The following is a 21322-nucleotide window of genomic DNA, read 5'->3' on the forward strand; positions in this document are numbered from 1 at the left end:
CGGGCCGCTCCCCCGGGCCCGCGGCTCCCCTCGGCCACCGCCGGCTCCGCCCCGCCGCCATCGCCACCTCCTGCCGGCGCCGCCCCCGCCCGCCCCCGGCAAAGATGGCGTGGCGAGCGCTGCGGCGGGTCGGGCCGGTGCTGGCGCCGCGCTGCCCGCTCCTCTCGCTGCCGCCGCGGGAGCCCGCGGCCCGCAGGCTGGGCACCAGCTCGCTGCTGCTGGCCGGTGAGTGGCGGCCCGGGGGAGGGAGGTGCGCGGCGGGCGGGCGGGACAGCGGCCCGGTGCTGCGGGGCGCCGGTGGTGCCTGTGGAGGGTGGGCAGGGTGGGCTGGGGGGCTCGTCCCGGCCCTGCCCGCGGGGGAGCCCCCGCCAGCCGCCGCTGGGTGCGCGGAGCGGCCGGAGCGCGGGTCCCGCTGGCGGCCCCGGGAGCCTGCCGTCCTCTGTCCCTCTATCCCTGTCTCCCTGCCTCCTCCCCTGCCTCCCGCCGTGTCCCGGCGGCCCCTCGGAGCGCGATGCTGCAGCCGCCCGGAGCCCCCGGTGTCGGCGGGGCCCGCGGAGCCTCGCAAGATGGCTGAAGCCCCTCACCTGCCCGGGGCGCTGCTGGCACTGCCGACCCCGCTCCCCCGGGAGCAGCTGCACCTCCGTTGCTTGGCCAGAAAGTTTTAACCTCATCTCCACACTGCAGTTTGAGCAAAGCGGCTCAGTCCCCTCTGGTCCCAGAAGGAGGGTTCGTAGAGTGGGCCGAGCGGGGAGCGCACCAGCCTGCCCAGAATAGCGGATCGCTTTTCCCGGGATTGCCGCTCACGAACAGCTCGGTGTTGGCTCCAAGGAGCACCAGCAGCGCAAGGAGGGGCAGGGGTGGGTGGGTGGCCGAGGCAGAGCCGCAGCCGGGCACACAGACGGACCCAGGCAGGCTTGCAGGGCCCTGAGCGCTCTGGGCTGCACGAGTTTGGCTCTGGCTCCTGTGCAGCTGCAGGGGATGGACTCGTGCAGCAGTGCTTGCTGTGGTTTTGCATTTGGTGTAGTTAATTCTGAAAGCATCTTCTGCTGACAAAGCTCTCTTTGAATGGAAGTTATGCACAAAAGTCTGAAAAACAGAATCTGTGGTACTCTAGCAAATAGAAATGTTTAAAAAGTAGGCAAGAATAGGAGAATAGGCTGTAAAAGTAATGACTACCACTAAGAAGAGCTCATCTGTTTCTCTCCAGACTATCTTAAACCTACCTGTTGAATTGCCTTCTGCTGCAAGTGAAAGAAATATTATTTATTGTTCATTACTTGCAAACTGAGTCAAGATCTAAGCTGTTTTTCACTATTCTGGCCAATGTATCCATTGTTTTTCTGTACACATCACTTGAAGGAATAACAGTGCTTTTGTCTGAGGCAGAGAGGAAAAGTTTTGTGTGCGTCTTTGTGGAGGTGTGATCTCACTCTTCAGGTATATATGAAATACTGAATAGAGGCAGGTTACACTAAATGAAGGGCTGAGTTCAGAGTGTGCTAGTTAAGCTGAAACCAAAGTCCTGTTGAAATGAATGAAGCTAGAGTAAATTCAGCTGCTCTTCTGTAAAAGAATGCAGAGAGAGATTTCGTATGCATTGACACCTCATATTCCTTTAGGTTGATTTATTTAATGGGCCGACCACATAAGCTCAAAGTTCAAATTTTGAGATTACTTATTAACTGTTTTTAATTTGACCTTTACTTTATTTGCAGTGTTTTTTGTTGCATGCTCAGAATTTTAATTTTTCACGTTTTTTTTTCTTTTGGTTTGTTGTTGTGGTTTTGTTTTTTTTTTTTTTTTTCCTTTTGTCCTGCAAGAAAGTTATGTGCTCTTCTAACTGCTCAGGACATTTCACTGCTGTATTCCAAAGTGGTGTGAAAATATTCTGGTTTTTTTTAATAGCTTTGCTTTATAAACAGATTCCATACACTATTATTATCCTGAATAAAAATGTGCTGCTTGGCTTCTTGTGCCTTGTGTAACATCACTAATGTTCAGCTTGAGTTTGAGATTTGTCAATTGTCATTCTCCATTCTTACAGTTCATTGCTCATTTCCAATAGAATTCCCATGGTTTAGCATCTTGACGTGAAATGATTTGAGACATTTAAGACTCTGTTCATTAGAGTGTGTCATGAGATTTTTTTGTAGTTATAGAAAACAGTGCTAGGTGAAATTCTGTGCATTTTTCACTGATAATTCATAGGAAAATACTTCAGGTTTACAGTTTACTCATGTTTGTTTGTGTATTATACTTGCAAACACACATATTTTTATCTGAGCTCTATAAAATTCCAGGCCCTATCTAAGACAAACAGTTTTATCTCAGACTTGCTACTCTTGAACTTTTCAGACACAAGAAGATCACTGCAACTGAAGAAGCTTAAAGTATTGGCTGTCTGGCAAGATTTTAGCAGGTCTACAGTGAGAGCTTCTGTTTTCCTTCACGTACAATTTTAGAAAACATACAAGGATTTGCAGAAGAGTGGTTTCTCTGGTGTTTGCCTTAGAGTTCAGCCCACAGGATGAGCTTGAGAGGAGAGCTGAACTCAAAAGGAAGCTGTAGCTGTACTATTGTGGCACTTATCCCTCAGGGGGCTGTTTCAGAAGTTACCTTTTCCAGATTTTGCAACATCCCTTGCCTGACTGGATGGATACTGCAAGTTGAAAATAAAAGATTTTTTTTTTTTTTAAGTAGGAAGGTATCTACAGGATATTATTAGAAATGAAAAAATGGACATGGCAGGCTGAAAATTCTCAGAGTAAGAAAAGTTCCAGGAACAATGTTAGCAAGAAAAATGTTGCTTGCTTCAGTTACTTCTTTTGAAGTTTCTCCATGACTTTATAAAAACTATTGCCTCTAATAAAGCTGTCTTGAATCTTCCAGCTCTGAAATGTAAGAATTGTAACCTTGCTGTGAAAAGACTTAACAAGGTTTTACAGAATAACTAATGTGTTCTTCTCACAGTAACAATATTAACAGAGAGCAATTCTATTAAGTACCAGTTGTCTGTATGAGTTGCCCTACTAATTTGTCCTGTATTAATTTGCCTTAATAATGCATAGAACTGTGCCAGCTTTGCACTTTAATGAGATGTTGTAAAGTGTTTCTAGAGACACCAACACTGGCCTTCCCAGCCACAAGAAGTAGTTATCAGAAACAAACACTAAATATGTTTGAAAAGCCACTGTGCTGTCACAGACATGTATAACCATGAGTAAAATACGCATCTAAGCTTTAGATTTGTATTTCTGTTTGAAGCAGAGCTGCTCTTTCTGCTCCTGCACTTTATCAGTCTCCAGATGGTTGCACAGGGACTGATAACACTCTGAGCAGGACACCCAGCGAGCCTCTGCCCTGTCACTGAGCATGGTCTGAGCTTCTCTGTAAATTGCATGTGCTGGTTAAAATATTTTCCAAGAAAAAATGAACAAACTCAGTGAAAAGCCCCACAGTTTAACCTTGCAAATGTGTTACTGTGTTTAAGCGAGCAACGTGTCACTTTCTGAAATGTCAGGTTTGTTTCCTTTTAGCCCGCAAGTTCACAGACAAGCACGAGTGGGTATCTGTGGAAAATGGCATTGGAACAGTAGGAATCAGCAATTTTGCACAGGTATTGATCCCTCTGCCCTTGCCCACCTCTGCAATGTTTATTTATGCCTATCTCCTCTGTCCTTGCTCTTTGGACATTTCTGGGGGTGTTTTTATTGTTTTAATTGTATATATGACACAATGAGCATTATTTGTGATATTTGTGCCACCTCAGCATTCTGATAAGGTCGTAATGGCTTCAGATTGAACCTGTGGAGAGCTGACCTTGGTGAGAGACTTTGATGTTCAGGTCTAAGCCTGAGCAGTTCGTGGCTCTGTGAAGAGGACATCATGTACATTTTTAGGTCACATTTCCTCTGAACACAAAGATGGTGAAATCCCTCTGGCTAAAGAACAGTTGTGAACAGATGTACAGCATGGCATATAGTTTTTACTCTAGGACAGGAATTCCTTAGATTTTTTTGTTCTCATGCAAGTACTTGATTTGGAATAGTCACAGAAAAATTCTGGGCTGTATGTGAAACTTAAAAAGGAATGGGCCAAGCTACCAATAAATGGAATTTCTCAGGACAAGCAGCATTCTGTAGTCACTGTATCAGTTCTCCCCTGTATGTAGATTTGTTAATGTATGCTCTGATGCTTTTGTTTTTCTTTTAAGGAAGCATTAGGAGACGTTGTTTACTGTAGTCTTCCAGAAGTTGGGACAAAACTGAGTAAACATGGTAAGTTTCAGTTCTAGTTGCTCGTGAAGTTATTATTCTACTCATCCCCCTCTTTCTTCGCAAAGATAAATTTTCTGAAATAATATTTATGGTTCTTAAGACCATTATAAAGCTTTTGGATGCAAAATAGATTCAGGTATTTCTACAAGAGACAGCTTTAATTTTAAATTCTCACTATCAGACTGTGCTTAGCAGCAGAAAATACACGCTTTTTAAACTGTGAAGATATTGATTCAAAAATAAAGCATTAAAATATTTTTGTGATAATTTTATCTATACTTTGTTTTTAAGATATTTATACTTTGATCTGAACTTGCAAATGTTGATTTGTAATTCTCCAGTTATGCACTTTGTGAGCTGCATGATGTGAAACTTATAATTTATATCAAGCTCTAATTTTTCTATGAATATACAGACTCATTTTACAGTAATTTTGAGGTATCAAATATGATCACAGAGTTTTTTCTTGTTTGTAGTGTACAAGTTGTTACATTCTTCATCATTCAATTATGCAGCTTTTCCTGTTAAAGAAAGTGAATATTAACAGGTAGAAAGAAAAACATTTTCCTGTATTTTGGTGGAGAGCTGTCTCAGTAGTATATGAAGAAAAATTGTCATTATTTTTAGACAATTTTAAAAAAAGAAATGAGGGTTTATGTGGTAAAGTAGAAGGCCTTTCTTCTGCCATCCTTCTTGTGGAATAGATCCCCATCAAACTGTTTTGGCCAAATCTATTACTTTGAATGCTGACTGTTAGACAAAAGGTCTCTCTGTGTAGGATTTTAATTAACCAACTTGTAGTTTTGCTTTATTTGAAGGAATTTCATTTCCATTTAAGTTCTTCTCTTCTCTTTTCTACCCATTCTGGCCTCAGTCTAATTCCAAGCTTTCCCGGAACAAGTTGTTCTCAGATCCCTTGTCCTGGTGCCTATCTACTCTTGTGACAGCTCCCTGTTCCTTCAGCCCCTGTCTTGTTTGCTTGTGGCTGAGAGCTGCTCTGGATTAACGTTGCTCCAGGCACCATTTCCATAACTCCCTACAAAACAGGAAAAGGGGAAGAGCTGCTGGGTGCTTCCAGCGTGGTGCTTCTGAATACTAATGTGTGTTTTCCAGTGAGTGCAAATGTAACACTTGATAGTGTTTCTGAAGGAAAAGTGGGATTGCTGAAATTGTGGCTTTGTTGGTTTTGTAACAAAATTACAGATAAAAAGGTTTAAATTGTAAATAAAAAGCATATTTAAGTCTCTTGCAGCAAGAGCTGGGTGTTGTTCCTTCTAAGTCAATATCATACGTGCTGTGGGCTTCAGGCAAAGGATTAATCAAATGTAAGGAATTCCTGTCCCTTCTGTAGTAGCCAGCTACTGAATTCAAGAGCATAAACATCAAATTTATTAATGCTGATCCTTGTCATAAAGTGGGTGACTTCAATCTGTTTTCTTGCACAAGATCAAGCCGTTTCATCACTGGTTGTGTCATCACCAGAATGTCTGACTGAACAAACAGAAGTGCTTTGTGTTTTCCCCTTAGGAACATTCAGTCATATTCTCTGTTTCAGATGAGTTTGGGGCTTTGGAAAGTGTGAAAGCTGCTAGTGAACTCTACTCCCCTCTCTCAGGAGAAGTGACTGAGATTAATGCTGCCCTTGCAGATAATCCAGGCCTTGTCAATAAATCCTGTTATCAAGATGGTAAGATGTCATCTTTATCTTTGAATAATGAATACTCTGTGGATTCTTGCTACTACAAATGGCTCTGCAATTCTTGTAGGATATTAGCAATTCTTTCTAATTTCCTAACTACAGGTTGGCTTATCAAGATGACTGTGGCAAACCCTGCTGAACTTGATGAACTGATGACCGAAGATGCCTATGAGAAATACATAAAATCCATTGAGGACTGAGCTGGAATAATGAAATAAATTCATATAAAATATCTCAGTGTAGTTTGTCATCAATTAAGGAAATACTGACTCTGCAGTTTGGACAACTTGAAAAACACCACTTAAGATGACATATACAAGACTATAAATAATTACAGTGATAAATGTGTTTCACATCTGTCTACCTGTGAGGGTTTTTTTATTCTGTTGTCTGATTTATGTAACTGCTGATGTTATCTATAATATTTTGGAAAACAAAATTCACTTGCTGAAATATATAGTTCTGTAGATTCAATTGACATCAAATTTATTAACAACAGCCTTAATGTGTTAATTTTGCCACAGGCACATGACTGTTCTCATGACCTGGCCTGTAGTTTTCCCTGAAATACTTTCCTATTGCTCACAAAGCACTGAAAAGCAGTTTCTTCCTAACCTACTCATTTTCTTTCTTAGAGTTACAAAGATGATACCAAAAAAGGAGGAGCCATATCAACTACCTCTCTGTGTGATTTTTATTTCTTTACAGAACTTATTAATCCTTTGCTTTCCTTCTTTTTTTTCTTTTTACTGTGTAATCAAATAGTCCTGCCTGTGAGGCAGGAGGGATAGGGGCTCTGCCTTCCCCTTTCTGTGCTTTCTTAGTGTGCAAAGCTCCTGCAGTGATTGTTTACCAAGGTTCTACAGTGGGTAATTCAGGCTGTATTTTGTCTAGTAAACACTACCTAAGTCACAAGTAATTAAGGAATGAATATTACATCTTTTGCCTGGCAATTGTGATTTCAGCAGAGCAGGTGCTTGGGGAAATTGTGTGATGAGCAATAATTTGACATACCCTGTATCTCTGTGTGTCTGTGTTTAAGATCAAGTAGCCAACTGCTCTAATGACATCACAGAACTGAACCCAAAACTTACCCTTTGCAAAGCAGTGAACGAAAGCAGCTGATTCCATTAGACTTAATATTTAAGGAATCCACAAATGTGAACTCAAAGTTGATGTGACATCCGATGGGAAGGTGTTGTACACACCTGCACTTTAGGAAAACACAGTAGTACAGCAGAGTTTTGGTTGAAAACTTTTCCCCAAAATTTTAAAATGGTTGTTAGCAGCTAAGTACAAAATGGGAACAAACCCCAAAGATTTGGGCTGATCTAAGAGGAAGCAGGGGAATGCTTAATTCATGTAAGATGACTAAAGCAAAATTCATATTGCATTGAAAGTTCCTTCTTTCTAAAGGGATGTGAATCACTGACCTTCTAAAGTGCACGAATACACTGCTGGTAATATAGAAACCTTTCTAATGTATAAAAAAGAATGTTTCTTTTATGATCTGAAGGGATGTCAAAGTAATTGCTTGGGTGGTTTTTGGGTTTAAATCCTAGGAGCAAACCTTTGCTGCACAAGTCACAGATCAAAGCCCTGCCAAGAGAGAATCCACTGTGTATTCAAGATGGTTTCATCTTCTCCACAGGAGTTAAACTGCAAAATGAGTAAGAGGAAAGAGGGAGTTTGACTGTTCCAAAGGAGTTCTAATTTGGCAGTGGCTGATAAACAGAAGGCTCTTGTAAACCTAATGTAAACGTTTTAAAAACTCTCACTACTTATCCATTATTCACAGTTCCATGCAGTATTTATTGTGACAACATTCAGGGCTCAGAGAGCTGGGGGCTGGTCCTGGCCTCTTACAAATTCCCTGCCTCTGTTTGTCTTTAACCCTTGTGCACTTCAGAAGGGAAAGGGAAAGTTTGTTTCAAATACAGTAAGTGGAGGTAGGAATCCAGGAAAATGTTTCTATTTGATACTGTTTCTTTCACCATCTTTTTTCCCACTTGGCTAAAGAGTAACAGGCCCTTCATTCTTTTCCATGTAACCCTTGTTGATCTGCCCGAAAAGGTTAGTCCAGAGCGCTGTAACTCATTTTTATACAATTTTCCCTTAAAATGTTTGTATTCTTTTATTTTGATCAATAAAATAGTAATTTCTGTAATGACCTGGGGAACAACAAAATCTGAGAGACGTGGTCTCTTCTCAAACTCTGCCCATTTAAACTGTATTAGCAATTTACATACATCAGTGTGGATAAATAACAACTGTGTGGGAAAAGTACCTGAAACAAAATTCAACCTCTCTTTCATGGTGTACAGGTGGAAAAGTGATGTTCTGTTGCTTACAGAGGAAGATCAAGAACATCTCTATCCGTAATTCTTTAAAAATTTTATACAACTTTAAAGTGACTTATTCCTCTTAAAAAGGGAACAATAGTACTTAATTTTTTTTTTTTTCATGTGGTTTATGCCAAGAGCTGTGGTGTTCTGCAGTTTAGGATAAATTATGTCTATTGGACCAAATATTTTTATACCTTTTTACAATTCACTCAACTACCTGAATTATGATGCAATTCATAATTGCATCATAACAATGTGTTCTCCCTTGTTTGGTGTTTGCTACCCAAGCAGAGCTCCAAGCACCTCACGACCTCACTAAGTTCAGCAGCAGCAGGAAGGTCAGGCAGACTGCAAGAGCATGAATGCAGCACTTGCTGACATGAATCCACAATGAATGTGTTTATCAACACAAAAGATGGAGTGGATGTGCATTGCCTTTGGTCTATAACACAATTTTAAATGCCTTTGTGTACGTTGTTGGGAAAAACATCAAACTTGTTCACCAATGTGTGCTCCTACAGAAAATTAATAAAGGAGGTGATTTCTTACAAAAATAAGCACTTCATCTGTGACCTCTTAAATCTTGATCTTGAGCTTAAGAACTTTACAATTACAGGGTAATTTATATACAGTATAGATTCAATATAGAGAGATTTGGTTTACAGCGAGTTATAATCCCACAACCAATAATTACATCTCTGCATCTCCTGGGGGTTAATTATATCATCACCTTTCTTTGTGCCAACACTTCCTCAGTGTTCCACAAGTACCAACCCCTTTATCTCCCCAGTTATCTATCTGACTAATAGAAGCTAAACTTGGAACTCAGTTTTTCAGTCCATATTTTATTTTCCAAGATTTTTATTGACGTCAGTCCCCAAAAGCTTGAAGACCTTACATTTTGTCTGTTTTTCAGCCAATGGGGTGCTGCATCTCTCCGTGGCCCTTGGGCTTGTAATGTATATAAATAGAAATAATGTATTTTTTACTTCTTACTAGAGAGAGAGGAAAAAAAATCAATGTTTTAAACTAAGAACCAAAATACGTCAAAAAACCGCCAAGGGCAGTGTAAAAGAAGGGCATATCATAAAAGAAGGGCAATGTCATCTTCACTGTCATTAAATTAGCAGTGAGACAATCTGTTAAGCAGCTCTGGTTAGAAGTGCAGCAAATCTCAGTATCCAATGCTTGCCTGAACTCGTGTCTGCAGACAAGTGATGGCCTGTGGCTAAAGATCCTCTTTCCTTCACTCTGGGAATCTAAAATCTCCCCATAGAAAAGGTTCCCATCACTGAGTTTTAATCTGCCAAAGTGACACAGGAAGGACATGACATCCATCTTCAGCCGAGTGAATAAATGAACAGGCAATCAATCAGCCTCTGGGCACACGAGGCTTTTCTGCTGTGCTGTGGGGAGCTCACACAGCAAAGAGGAAAGGGAACTGCACCACCTGCACTAAATATTCCGGAGAAATGAAAGAAAACCTGGGAATAGCACTGAATTATTTAATAAACACAGGTCACCTGTGGAAAAAAAAAATGCTTCAGGTCGCAAACGGTGCTCTGACTGAAATGACTGCAATTAAAAATAGGAATTATCGCCCAAATTCACCACACGGTGGCACTTGGAGCCTTGGAGCCGGGGCAGGGAGCGCCCGGGGCTGCGGGCTCAGCGCAGCTCCGGAGCCACGCACTCGCCCAGGGCAACTGCAAGAGCAGCAAAACAGATGAAGACACCATTGAAAATGCTTTAAACACACAAACGCATTTCTCACAGCGCTGCATGAAACAAAGAAATTAAACCTCGTTTCATTGTACCCATCATCATGTGACTGAGCTGATGGAAAACAGCATCCTTGGGGATTCTATTTCCAGGGACCAGGACCAAGGCAACATTAAAACACTCTCGAGCAACTCCAACCATTGCAAACTACCATCAAGATATGCTGCAGATGGCACAGACAAATCGTGAGAGCAGCTTAGGAGTGTCCTTGATGTAATTTTCTCCACCCTCCCCACACTGTTTGAGGCAGTCTAAGAACAGTCCTTGGCAGGAGAATTGACTCTGTGGTATCTGGACTGCTTAGGGTTTGCCCACAATATTGATGTCTCTCTCTTCCTGACAAAGCACAATCCAGTCACTTCAGACCTGATCTATTTTAATGCAGTACAAGTATCCTACATCCTTTGCTATTAGGCTGTTTTATTTGTCATTTGTTTATAGTGTTTAATTATTTATGCTGTTGAATGTATTTTGTGTAGAAGCATTTAAATGCAGGTACAGCACTTGTACCTTTCTCTGCCCATGAAAGTCAATCCACAGGACAGGAGGATGAGTCTGCACTTCTCAGGACACAAGAACTTCTGCTTTCTGCCAGCACCTGCCTCCCTTCTTTACTCTGTGGGTCTGGATCAAGAGAAAATGACAGAATTAAGTGCTCTTGGCAACTCCTGGCTGTCCTGAGAAGTCCTCACTTGTGCCACAACTGGCAAGGCAAAGCCAGTGATAAAAGTGGTATAATATCACCCTTGTACAGCTCCTTTTTCCTGCAGGAGCTGTTCATCCTCATCCACAATGATTATTATTATTATCATTAGTAGTAGTACAACTGTCTGAATACTTCACTTATTTTAACTCCTGTTATTAATAAGACTATCTACAACCTGTAATTCTGATTAATCATCAGATGAATTACCATAGTCACATACTGACCCATGGAATGGTGAACCAAAAGAAAAATTAATCCAAGAACAATGTAAAACTTCACTGAACTTCTTTATAATCTTCACTCAGAACTGTAATCTCATTACTTCAGGACCATTCAAATATAAAAGCAGTTTTAAATTCGAAGCATATTCCTTAGCAAAAGAAATCTAAATTACACTCTGTGATTCTAACTAATATTTATGTAATGGTAATCTAAGAAAATAGTTCTGGATTCTGTAATTTATGTGGGCTAAGAGTTCATTTTTACTTCAACAGAAAGATTAGATGGATGTTAAATAATGAAAAATTCCCTCTGGAAAAAAAAAAAAGAAATATTGAGCTAATATTAATTACTGCATCCTTCAAAGAAACACATGCACACACAAAAAAATTATTAATGAGACTGCTAGGCAGATGTTTCTGAAAGAAGATAGAAAAATAAGTTGTACCAATTACATGAGAACAAACACAGAACATTTTTTCTCCTTGTGGCTATATGGCTTTTATCTGTATTATAAAAAAGGCTTAAAAAGTGTTAGTTAAAGAAAAGCTGAAAACTGTTCTTGGCATTGCAAGAGAAGATCCTGAATACACTAAAAGATTGAATAGCAGCACATTGTAACAATTCAAGAAATAAATATTTTAAAGTAGGCAATGAACAGAGAAAGAATATTTGGAAGAATGCTTGGGATCATTTAGCTGACACAGGGACAGCCTCAGCTCTGCAGTTCAGGCAGCCCTTCCTCAACCACAGAGTGCTAAATTGGGGCTGAAATGGTGCTATTGAAACAAGACAATAAAACCAGCCATTTTTATAAAACAGCCATCCATTTACATCCCATCCCCTCAGCAGAACTCCTGCAGCTTCCACAGAGAACACCCCATGGAGACCCCCTCAGCACAGGCTGGCTGGGAAATGTCCCAAATATCAGATATTTGCCTCAGATTTGCAGGTACATCCCAACATGCACTGTAGAGGTTTTGGAACATCATTGCTTCAGATTCTCAACAAAAAAGTCATAGTGGTTTGTGGGTTAAATTAAAAAAAAAAGAGTTTATAGTCACCACATGCTCATGATTTGTCTCATTAATCTTTAATGGCAGCTAGAAGCTACAGGTTTATAAATATCTATTTTTCATAATTGTGACAAGCAGTGACTAGATGCAGTTTTGGTGGAAAATTTTCTGAAATACTGTAAGGCTAGGTAAATTACAAGGCATTATTAGAAAACGTTGATTTTGACTTTTGGTGATATTACATTAACTTTTACAAACATTAGAAACAAACATTATTTGGTGAAATATAAACATTGAGAAGACACTACAACTAAAAGTAATTTACTAGTCAAGTACAGAGTTAAGTAACAATTATTTTTCAGAATGAAGTCACAGTAAATCAAAGAAACAGTAATAAAAACCTGTATGTTGAAGAAGACACTCTTCAACAGACAGAACCTCTGTTTGTGTAACGCTACAAGGGAGGAGTTGGGTTTGTTCAAACCTCTCCAAGAACAGCAATTCTGCCACAGCAATTTTCCTGCAGTGCAACCTGGATTCGTGTCTAGATGTTGGCAGGTTTTGCACCCAGGGTGCCCCTCCATGAAGGAGGCACAGGAGGGTCACAGATATTTTTTATACCACAGTTCAGAAACTTGACTCACGAGTAATCCCAGCCAATTTTAGTTTGACTACTTTTGATCAGCTTTACAAACACACTTATTAGCTCCTTGTGTTTAAAAGTGTAGCACAATTTGGCTTTTTAATATACAGAAATACAAAAACTTTGAAAACTCACAACAGTAACACAACTTTTGTCCTAGAAGGTGATAAGTGTAACGTGTGAGACTTGATTATGCAATGTTATGAAATATTGTCTTGTTATTGTTATTCACAGGAGTTTCTTATGATTTAGTGAAGTCAGGTTGGACAAAAAAGAGCCTAAAGTTGTAACACCATTTAAGACACACAGTTTCCTTAATGACACTTTAAACAGAGTATTCTATACATAACACACTGGTACATGAACTACACCAATCAAGTTAATCCCTATAAAAACAGGTGCACCATAGAATTGCATAGAAAGAAATCCCTGGCATTAATAGCTTGCACTGGAGACTAGGACTTTCTCCCTGCCTTTCTAGATCAAAGCACATATGTTTTTTTTAAAAAGCACATCTCACACTTGACATTATTCTTAGCTATATTCTTTGGAATCACTAGTGCATATGTAATTTCAAGCAATTTTTATACTTCATGCTATTGTTTAATATCTATAAAATGAGAATTGCAAGGAAAAAATTTCCCTGGCCTTTCCCTTCAAAAATCTAATGTAAAATAATCTTCCTACATAGCATAAAAATAAAATCAAATCTTTCCTCAACAACAGAGGCCTCAAGCAAAAGCCAGAGTGATTAATGAAGAGGATATTCACACGAGATGGGCAAACTCAGGCTCAAAAATCCTTTCTGTGAGGGTATCTTAAAACTATATTTGTAAGTTGGGTAAAGAAAACCTCCAAGCAATAGCCAATGGTTTTACAGCTCAGTATCCACTTTGCTCATGGAAGACCTACATTCAACCCATACACAGATGTAAGGAAATACTCTTTCACTTCTTTATTTTAGGGCAATTGTCTCCTGTCAGCTGAACCTGAGAAAACCTTCACTGAACAGGTGTGTTTCCCTGAATATGTTTAATCTTGAAATACACCACTCTCTTCCATTTCAAACAAAATACTGATCAGCTCTTCGTAAGGCCAGTGGGCTTTGTTTTACAGCAATATTGACTATATTTACTTCTTGCCTTGAATGATTTTTGTTGGGAAATCCTTAATTTCAGTGCTCAAAAATATTTCCATTCCTTTAAGTAATCCTTCCATTTACTCCAAGCACGTGCATGTGGAGTATGTACAAGAAACAGAATTGCTGGGGGTTTGCCAAAAAGCCATGCAGAATAGCTGGAAGGCAAAAGTAATTTACTTCAGGTATTCTTTGCACTGAGCACTTTTGTTTCATTATATAAATCCTGTGTACAGATTAAACCCATCAAAAAATGTTAACAATGTGCATTATGCAGCATCAGATAAGTAACAGCAGAAGTTGAAAAGGCCAGGTCTCCATGAACAGATTTCATAGAAAACTAGAACTTCTGGCTTCAGATAGAATATTTAGAATATCTGTGCAAGAGGTGAAATATATGACAAACATATTCTGTTATATTAACTGTAGTCACAATTGGATTCTTTTTTACTCAACTACATAAATGCAGAGGTGTACAGGAAGACATGTTTCTGACTGACAAACCTTTCACTGTCACATGAGAAAATATTATCAAATCCTTCTGACTGCTATAGATGCATGATTTCTGGCACAGCTAAAAATGTGTCAGGAATTAAGATTATTGTATTTTTGTAAAATTTCATCTTAATGACAAGTTCATTATTGGACTTGTGGTGGGAGAGCTAAGGAACACGTGAGCTTTATTTCTAGGAAATGCTGAAAGGCACATAAAAATTTGAATATATGATATGTTCAAAAAATCAGATTCTGAGCATTTCTGCAGGTTACTTGACATTAAAATTAGCAGCTGCTTGCCTGTTGGCATTATGGAAAAACATTTCACATATCTGTAAAGGGATGATGCTCATGCATGAACAGGCATTTGTTCATTCAAGTGATATATTTGCCCCTCACATCTGCTGAAACAACTGAGTGTGCACTTACTCTGTTGTTTACTGAGATACTGAGGCACACACATTCACATCAAAAAGTTACTTGCAAATGGTGAAAGGAGAAAGAAATTAATTTACCTGAAATTATGTACATTTAGTGAAAGCAAGTACAACACCTTCAGTTAATGATTTTATGCTAATAAATAATATGTTTAGCTAGCTGAAATTCCATTTATAGTCACTTAATAGTTGTCATTTGTTTTAGAATTTCTAATAATTAGGGTAAATATCCAAAATATTGCCACAGAAGGCATAGAATCACATGCAAAAACCCAACCAGTTCCAGTGTGAAGCAGCAAACATCCATGTCCATCAGACATGGAGTACAACTCAACTCGCTGGATAAATGAGCATTATAGTGCCCATAAAACAACATGGCACATTTCATAAAGCTACAACTTTGCACCATAAATGACAGACTCATTTTTACACCTGCAGGGACAGGAGCAATGAATAATTCACTTTCAAGTCAAGTACACAAGCAGAGGATTATTGCCTTGCCTAAACCATCCTGGTATCACTTGCAAAGGGAGGAGGCATGAGCCCCATTCATGCATATAACATCAATTTTTCTAGAAACAGATTGCCTTGAAATTTTTCAGATATTTAACTTTGCTTATGAAAGCTTTTTCTTGGACAATATCCTTTAGAAATAAAATTTTAAAAATATGTTTTGCTCAAGCTCCCAAAAAAATAACTGGTGTTCTGGCAACTTGAAAATGACCCCCTTCAACAAGTTTTTATCCTCAAAGTCATTGTTTATGTATTATTTAAATATCATTTGACATTTCTATTTCATCTCCACTTATCACAGTGCTTCTAGCAAGTATTAGATGGAATAGATGGGCCCAGACTGAAATCTAATGGATTGAAAACTACATGAATGGAAAAATACTCCCAGCCACTGAACTGAACACTTATTTGGAAATGTGAATAAACCTTTCTTGGAAATAAATTCATGTGACAGAAGTGCAAATGTGTAATTGAAGTAGTGCAGTTTTGGCATATGCTACTGATAATTTCTGTGAAAACACCTCCATCTCCTCCCACAGCCTTCATCAATGGCATTACAAAGGAGCTGTCTCTAAACCTCCTACAAGACCACGTCTTTTACTGGACTTGCACGTGTCTCATCAATACTCTCTGATCAAGCCCATAAAGTTACAAAGTTTAGGTTAAGATCAGGATTAGCCGCTTGAAAGCTCAAGAGAGTTTTGCAAAACACTCTCCTGGATGCTTCAAAAGACTGAATATTCAGGTTTGTGTTTGGCAATGGTGGCCATAAATAAAAGAACGGTAATATCTGAACAGTATTGTAAAGACCAATTCTGCCTGCAAAATTCCAACCAAGAACAACAGTAAGTTCACCTAAGTCATGATCAAAAATAAAGTGAAATACAAAAATCTCCTTGTGCACTTGATGCAGGTACATCCACTTAGGTAATCCAGACTGAAAGTGTTTAAGCCACAGGTGCTGGAAGGAGATTTTAAAACTTTTTTAGAGACTTTTAGAGAATTTTTAGAGACCTACATATGCTGCATAAATCAAAAACAATGAAAACTGCCAATCACTGGGAAATTATTTTGGAGATCTACAATTGCTCAGTGTTAAAAATGGTTTTAGTGCTGTCCATGTTTTTAAAGCCATTGAAACAATAAGCAGAAAATCCTGTTAAAACTTCATAAGCAAAGTTGCAGCATCAGTTGATCTAAAATGCATAGAAACCACTTTTTTCTCCAAGCAATTTCATTAGTCCACATAGCTGCTGTTGGTTCTCTCTGTCAGTTAAAAAGGCCAACACATAAATAAATGATGGTTTGCTATATTTCTACCAGATTTCAAAGTGCTTTCAAATGGAGACAAGTTCTTTTCCTTCTCTCCAGTATTAAGGCTCTTATAAGAAGTAAAGTTCAACTAAAAGACACTTGGGCTTGCTTTACCAAATACACCTCTTAATATGTTTTAATCATGAACATTTTAAGACCCTATTTGTGCAATTCTAACTTTATAAATGTGTTCTAGTAACTTACAGGATTACTGTATTACAAGATGGGGACCTTAATCTCCTAAAATGTGAAATACTCAGTAGATGCTGACAGTGTATTTCTGTTAAATTTAGTTTCATTACAAGCACAGGGATTAGGACACTGAATGGGAAATTAAAACCAAGCTACCAATACTACAGAAAGCAGCCTTGCTATTACTTCCATTAAATCAGAACCCGTAATCTACAGAAATGAAATTAAATGTCCTTTTCCCACTGAGTTTCCAGACCTCTTTTTCCCCCAGAATTTATAAGTTTAATTATTCTGACTGAATCAGACCCTCAGGAGACAAAACTGCTCTCAATTCTCACCAGAGTCAAAAGGTTCTGTGAGAACTCATTACTCCAGACATTACTCAAGCTGCCTGGGACACTTAACCCTTTCAAGAAACACAAAAATGCAGTTTAAAAAATTGCATTTCCTCCTGAAACCCACGGAAAATTCAAAACCTAAAGGCCTGATGTTACAGCCCTTCACAACCTGAAAATCACACTGACATGGCTTTGCCAGTGTCATTAATTATATTTGCAGAGGCCCCACTCCAGCAAACACATTCATGTCTCAATCCTGGAAAATTAGCACCCAGATTTGGCACCAGCACAACCTGTATTCAGCTGAACTCCTGAAAACGCATGTTTAAAAAGGAAAATGCTTTGTTTAGTGCTAATATAATTTAAAACATACCTTTGAAGGCAGAAGTCAGTATGCTGTGTAATTTTGATTGATATACTTTTATATGGCAAGGTAGAACTTTCTTTGATTTCTCTGATTAAACCTCACCAGTTCTGTAAAATCCATCACTTACTGAAATTATTCTGAAGAATTTGGAGCAGGAAATTCAGAAAGCAGGCTGCTGCAGTGATACTGTTTAATTAAACTGTCAAAAGGAATAAAAATGAAGGTGTTGCTCATGGTGCAGACTGGAATTACGGATTCAACTCTTGTCGTCTCTCGTTCTTTTGGTGCAATTCCACGACTTTCCTGCTGCCCTGAACACAAGCAGTTCTGTGGGACCAATCCTACTGAAACAAACACCAGATCCTGACAAACTTTTCCATCAACATACCACATGAAGTCTAAACCAAAACACTTTCTTTTAAAAATCTCTCAGCGAGTTGCATTTCAAATAGGACGTGATGCTATTTTTTGCTTTCTAACTATGATTAAATACCCGAAACAAGGTTCAAAAGTTAAAAAAAAAAAATCTTTGCTTTAAATCGAATACTTTCACTGCATACAAACCCAGCTACGCCTTGGGGCATCCATACTTTTGTCTTTTTGGGTTCAAAACTAATCTGCCCGTTAGCTGCACTGTCAGGCCCTTGACCCCGCGGGACAATTAACAGCGAGGCGCTGAGCGCGGATCCGAGCTTTGCCTGAGCAGGATTAGGCAGCAGGACGGAGGGATGCCCGTGTAACCTGCCGAGGTGACAGCAGCTCAGCCTGACCTCCGGGGCCGGGAGGATGTGCACTCACCTGCGGATCCCGGTCCTGACCGGCAAATCCCGCACACCCCCGGCCCCTTGTCACCGGAGCCCGGCCGGCAGCCGCTGCTTTGGTGGGACACTGAGGGACACTGAGGGGGAACCCGCGCCCGGCCTCCCTCCCGCACCCCGCGAGCGCCTGGGAGGCGAGCCAGGGTTCCCCCCGGCCCCGCTAGCGACACAGAAAACACAAATTACCCCTCTGTAAACAGAACTCGGGAGAACTCCTGCGGGGAGGCGGCGGGGCAGGCGCCGAGGGCGGCGCGCCGATCCCCCGGGAGGGGTCCCGTTTACACCCGTGTCAGATGAAGTGGATCCAGGCAGAGCTGTCGGGGTCCTGCGGGGGCCCTGCGGCGGGCGGGACGCGCTGCCGGCCCCGCAGCCGGTAGTTCTTGCCCTCGTTGTTGTCCCAGTACTCGGCGCCGGCGACGCGGTAGCGGACGGCGAACTCCAGCGCGGTCTCGGCGGCGGCGGCGGCGTTGCCCAGGGGCAGCAGGAAGGCGAAGCGGTCGGTGATGCCGTCGGCCGGCGCGGGCGGCTGGTACGTGGCGGCAGCCTCGGCGCAGCTGGCCCAGCCATTGAGCGTGTAGCGCACCGACACGACCTTCTCGTAGGCCAGGTTGAGGACGCGCACGGCCCCGCGCAGCGCCGCCGGCTCTGCCCGCACCCACTCCAGCCTCACCTTGTGCTGCCGCACCCGCTCCGCGAAGCCGGGGCTGGCGCCGGGCTGCGGCGGGAACAGCGGCTCCAGCAGCGGCGGCGGCGGCCCGAACAGCACCGGCTCCAGGTCGCCCAGCGCCGGCGGCTTCCTGGTCTTGAGGAGGTCGGCGGGGCGCGGCGTCGGCGGCGCGGGCAGCGGCACCCGCGGCAGGTCGGCCTCGCAGAAGAGGTGCACGGAGGTGAGCTCCAGCCCCAGCGAGTCGGCGAAGCGCACGGTCTTGCGGCGCGACGGGCTCTGCTGCAGCGCGGGGCGCAGGCTGCGGTCGCCGGGCGTGGGCAGCGACTTGGCGCGGCGGCGCTGCGTGGGGCTGGGGGGCACGGCGGGCAGCGTGGGCTCCCGGCCGCGGCTCGGCGGCGGCTTCTCTTCCGCCGCTTCCCGCACCACGGGCGTGGGCGCGGCGTCGCCGTCGGGGCTGCAGCCCGCCCTGCACTGCTCGGCCAGGCTGCCATAGAGGCAGGCGCTGCAGCTGAAGTTGCGCGGCAGGTAGAGCCGGGGCGGCGGCCCGGGCACCGAGCTGTGCAGCGAGCCCGCCTTATCCATGGGGTGCCGGCGGGAGCGGCGGCGGTGCCGGCGGCTCCTCCTCTCGGACCGCGGCGTGCGGATGGCCAGGCGCTTTTAGCGCCCGGCCCGCGGGCTCTGTCTCTCGCCCTCGGCGCTGTCCAGGTCGCGGCCGGCCCCGGGGGATGCCGGCGGGTGCATGAGTGCGGGGGCGGCGGCGGGACCGCGGCGCTCTGGCCGCTGCCGCTGGTGACGCGCCGCGGTCAGGCAGCGACACACGCCCCGAGCCATCCTCCCTTCCCCATGGCTCCCACCCGCCCCGGTGCCCGCCTCGGAGTCGCCCTCGCCACGGTCCCTAACTACACCCCGCGGCTCCCCCCGCTCCCGCCGTCCCTCTCCTCCTCCTCCTCCGCCTCCTCCTCTCCTCGCTCTGTTCTGGGTCTTTCCTCGAGGATCTCATCCAAAAAGAGGAGGCGGCAGGGATTCCCCAGTGGAAGCATTAAAATTCATAGCGGTGCTCTCGCTCGTCCGATCCCGTTACAGAAATAGCTGCGAGAGGAAGAGGCAAAGCCGGGCTCGGGAAGATTACACGGGCCGATAAGAAACAGCTGGCTTGCAAGTTGGATCTCACAGTGTACATTTAAAGGAAGAAATCCAGCTGATCTGCTGTAATGCGTTTACCGTACATCTGCCGAATAAAACACACCTGCCGCAGTCCTGCCACGCGTCTCCGTCGGGGGTAAAGGGAGCTCCGGCCGAAACACGGGGGATGATTGTGTGAAACACAAACCGCGCCGCCCCTGGTCAGAAGAGCATCTGGAAATTGCTGAGCAATATTCAAATAAATTACATTATAATGACAGGCTCTGATGTAGCCAGTTCAAGGAGCTAAACCACCACTTTAGTAAGCCGCTTCATTCCAGACTTTCCGTAATCTGGTACTCGTTTTTAATTAGTAAATGGCATTAAAAACAATGATCCTACCATCCTGCCAGAGCCTGAGCCTGAACTGTGTTGACATGTGATTCTGATTTAGCTTCTGAGCAGGAGCTTTTTACACCTCTAGCATTTTATCTGCAGCACTTGGTGTTCCTTTGACAGTCTAGGCAGTGGAAATGCGGCTGATAAGATTAAGAATAGGACAAGTAAACCTGATAAGGACTAAGAGAAAAAAAAAAAAAGCCACCAGAACACAGGGAAAAGTTACCCACTGTCTCATATTAGAACAATCAGCTTTAATTCCTTTACTAATAAGCATGAAAATAATCCTAGATTATTGCTGCTGGTTTCCAAATCTTTTTAATGACAGATTCATAAGTAGAGAAAATGATGCCCATCAGTACTAAATTTGACACCATTATGTTTAACTGTGCCACTGTCTCACATTTGCAGCCTGATTAGAGATCTTGAAAAACCCAATAGTAACAACATCAATAAGTACATCTGAATTCATTAGCCCAGAATCTTTAAATTGTCTCACTTGTCCTTTAATGCATACCATGGGAAAGATTTTTTTAGGTCTCTTTCCTGTGTCTCCCTCACAGAAATGAGTATTTCAGTAAAACAACATGAACTCATGTCTGGTTTTTGTCTACTCATGTTAATAGGGGGACAAGAACAGACTCAAATAATTGATCAAACAGGTTTTAAGGCTACACCCTTTCTAATTAATTTTTCTGTAATTTCTCTCTGTCATAATGAACATTTTCTAATGAACTAACACTTGGTTTTGCTGATGTTCATTTCACTTAAAATCAAACAGAGAACTTAATTTTTTACATCAATATGTAAAGTCTTTGCATTTTTAAACCACTGC

The 21322-nt window shown here is 42.3% G+C and overlaps 2 protein-coding genes across 2 annotated transcripts; one reads left to right on the forward strand and one right to left on the reverse strand.

The window, feature by feature from the left end:
- Positions 1–66: 66 nt before the first annotated feature.
- GCSH (glycine cleavage system protein H) lies at positions 67–6208 on the forward strand. The gene is made up of 5 exons (XM_064387316.1): positions 67–225; positions 3537–3616; positions 4214–4277; positions 5833–5964; positions 6079–6208. The coding sequence occupies exons 1-5, from the start codon at positions 105–107 to the stop codon at positions 6174–6176; spliced, it is 495 nt and encodes a 164-aa protein (XP_064243386.1). The 5' UTR covers positions 67–104; the 3' UTR covers positions 6177–6208.
- Positions 6209–12099: 5891 nt separating this feature from the next.
- PPP1R3E (protein phosphatase 1 regulatory subunit 3E) lies at positions 12100–19679 on the reverse strand. Its single transcript, XM_064387314.1, has one exon. The coding sequence runs from the start codon at positions 19546–19548 to the stop codon at positions 18589–18591; it is 960 nt and encodes a 319-aa protein (XP_064243384.1). The 5' UTR covers positions 19549–19679; the 3' UTR covers positions 12100–18588.
- Positions 19680–21322: the final 1643 nt, after the last annotated feature.

This window comes from Passer domesticus, chromosome 12 (assembly GCF_036417665.1).
Source record: "Passer domesticus isolate bPasDom1 chromosome 12, bPasDom1.hap1, whole genome shotgun sequence".
Lineage (NCBI taxonomy): Eukaryota > Metazoa > Chordata > Aves > Passeriformes > Passeridae > Passer > Passer domesticus.

Bases quoted from the DNA above. Each gene is read 5' to 3' on its own strand.
- GCSH (XM_064387316.1), top strand. From the start codon at position 105: ATGGCGTGGCGAGCGCTGCGGCGGGTCGGGCCGGTGCTGGCGCCGCGC. The intron at 4,278-5,832 runs GTAAGTTTCAGT...TCTCTGTTTCAG, and splicing joins GACAAAACTGAGTAAACATG to ATGAGTTTGGGGCTTTGGAA. The intron at 5,965-6,078 runs GTAAGATGTCAT...TCCTAACTACAG, and splicing joins TAAATCCTGTTATCAAGATG to GTTGGCTTATCAAGATGACT.
- PPP1R3E (XM_064387314.1), bottom strand. From the start codon at position 19,548: ATGGATAAGGCGGGCTCGCTGCACAGCTCGGTGCCCGGGCCGCCGCCC.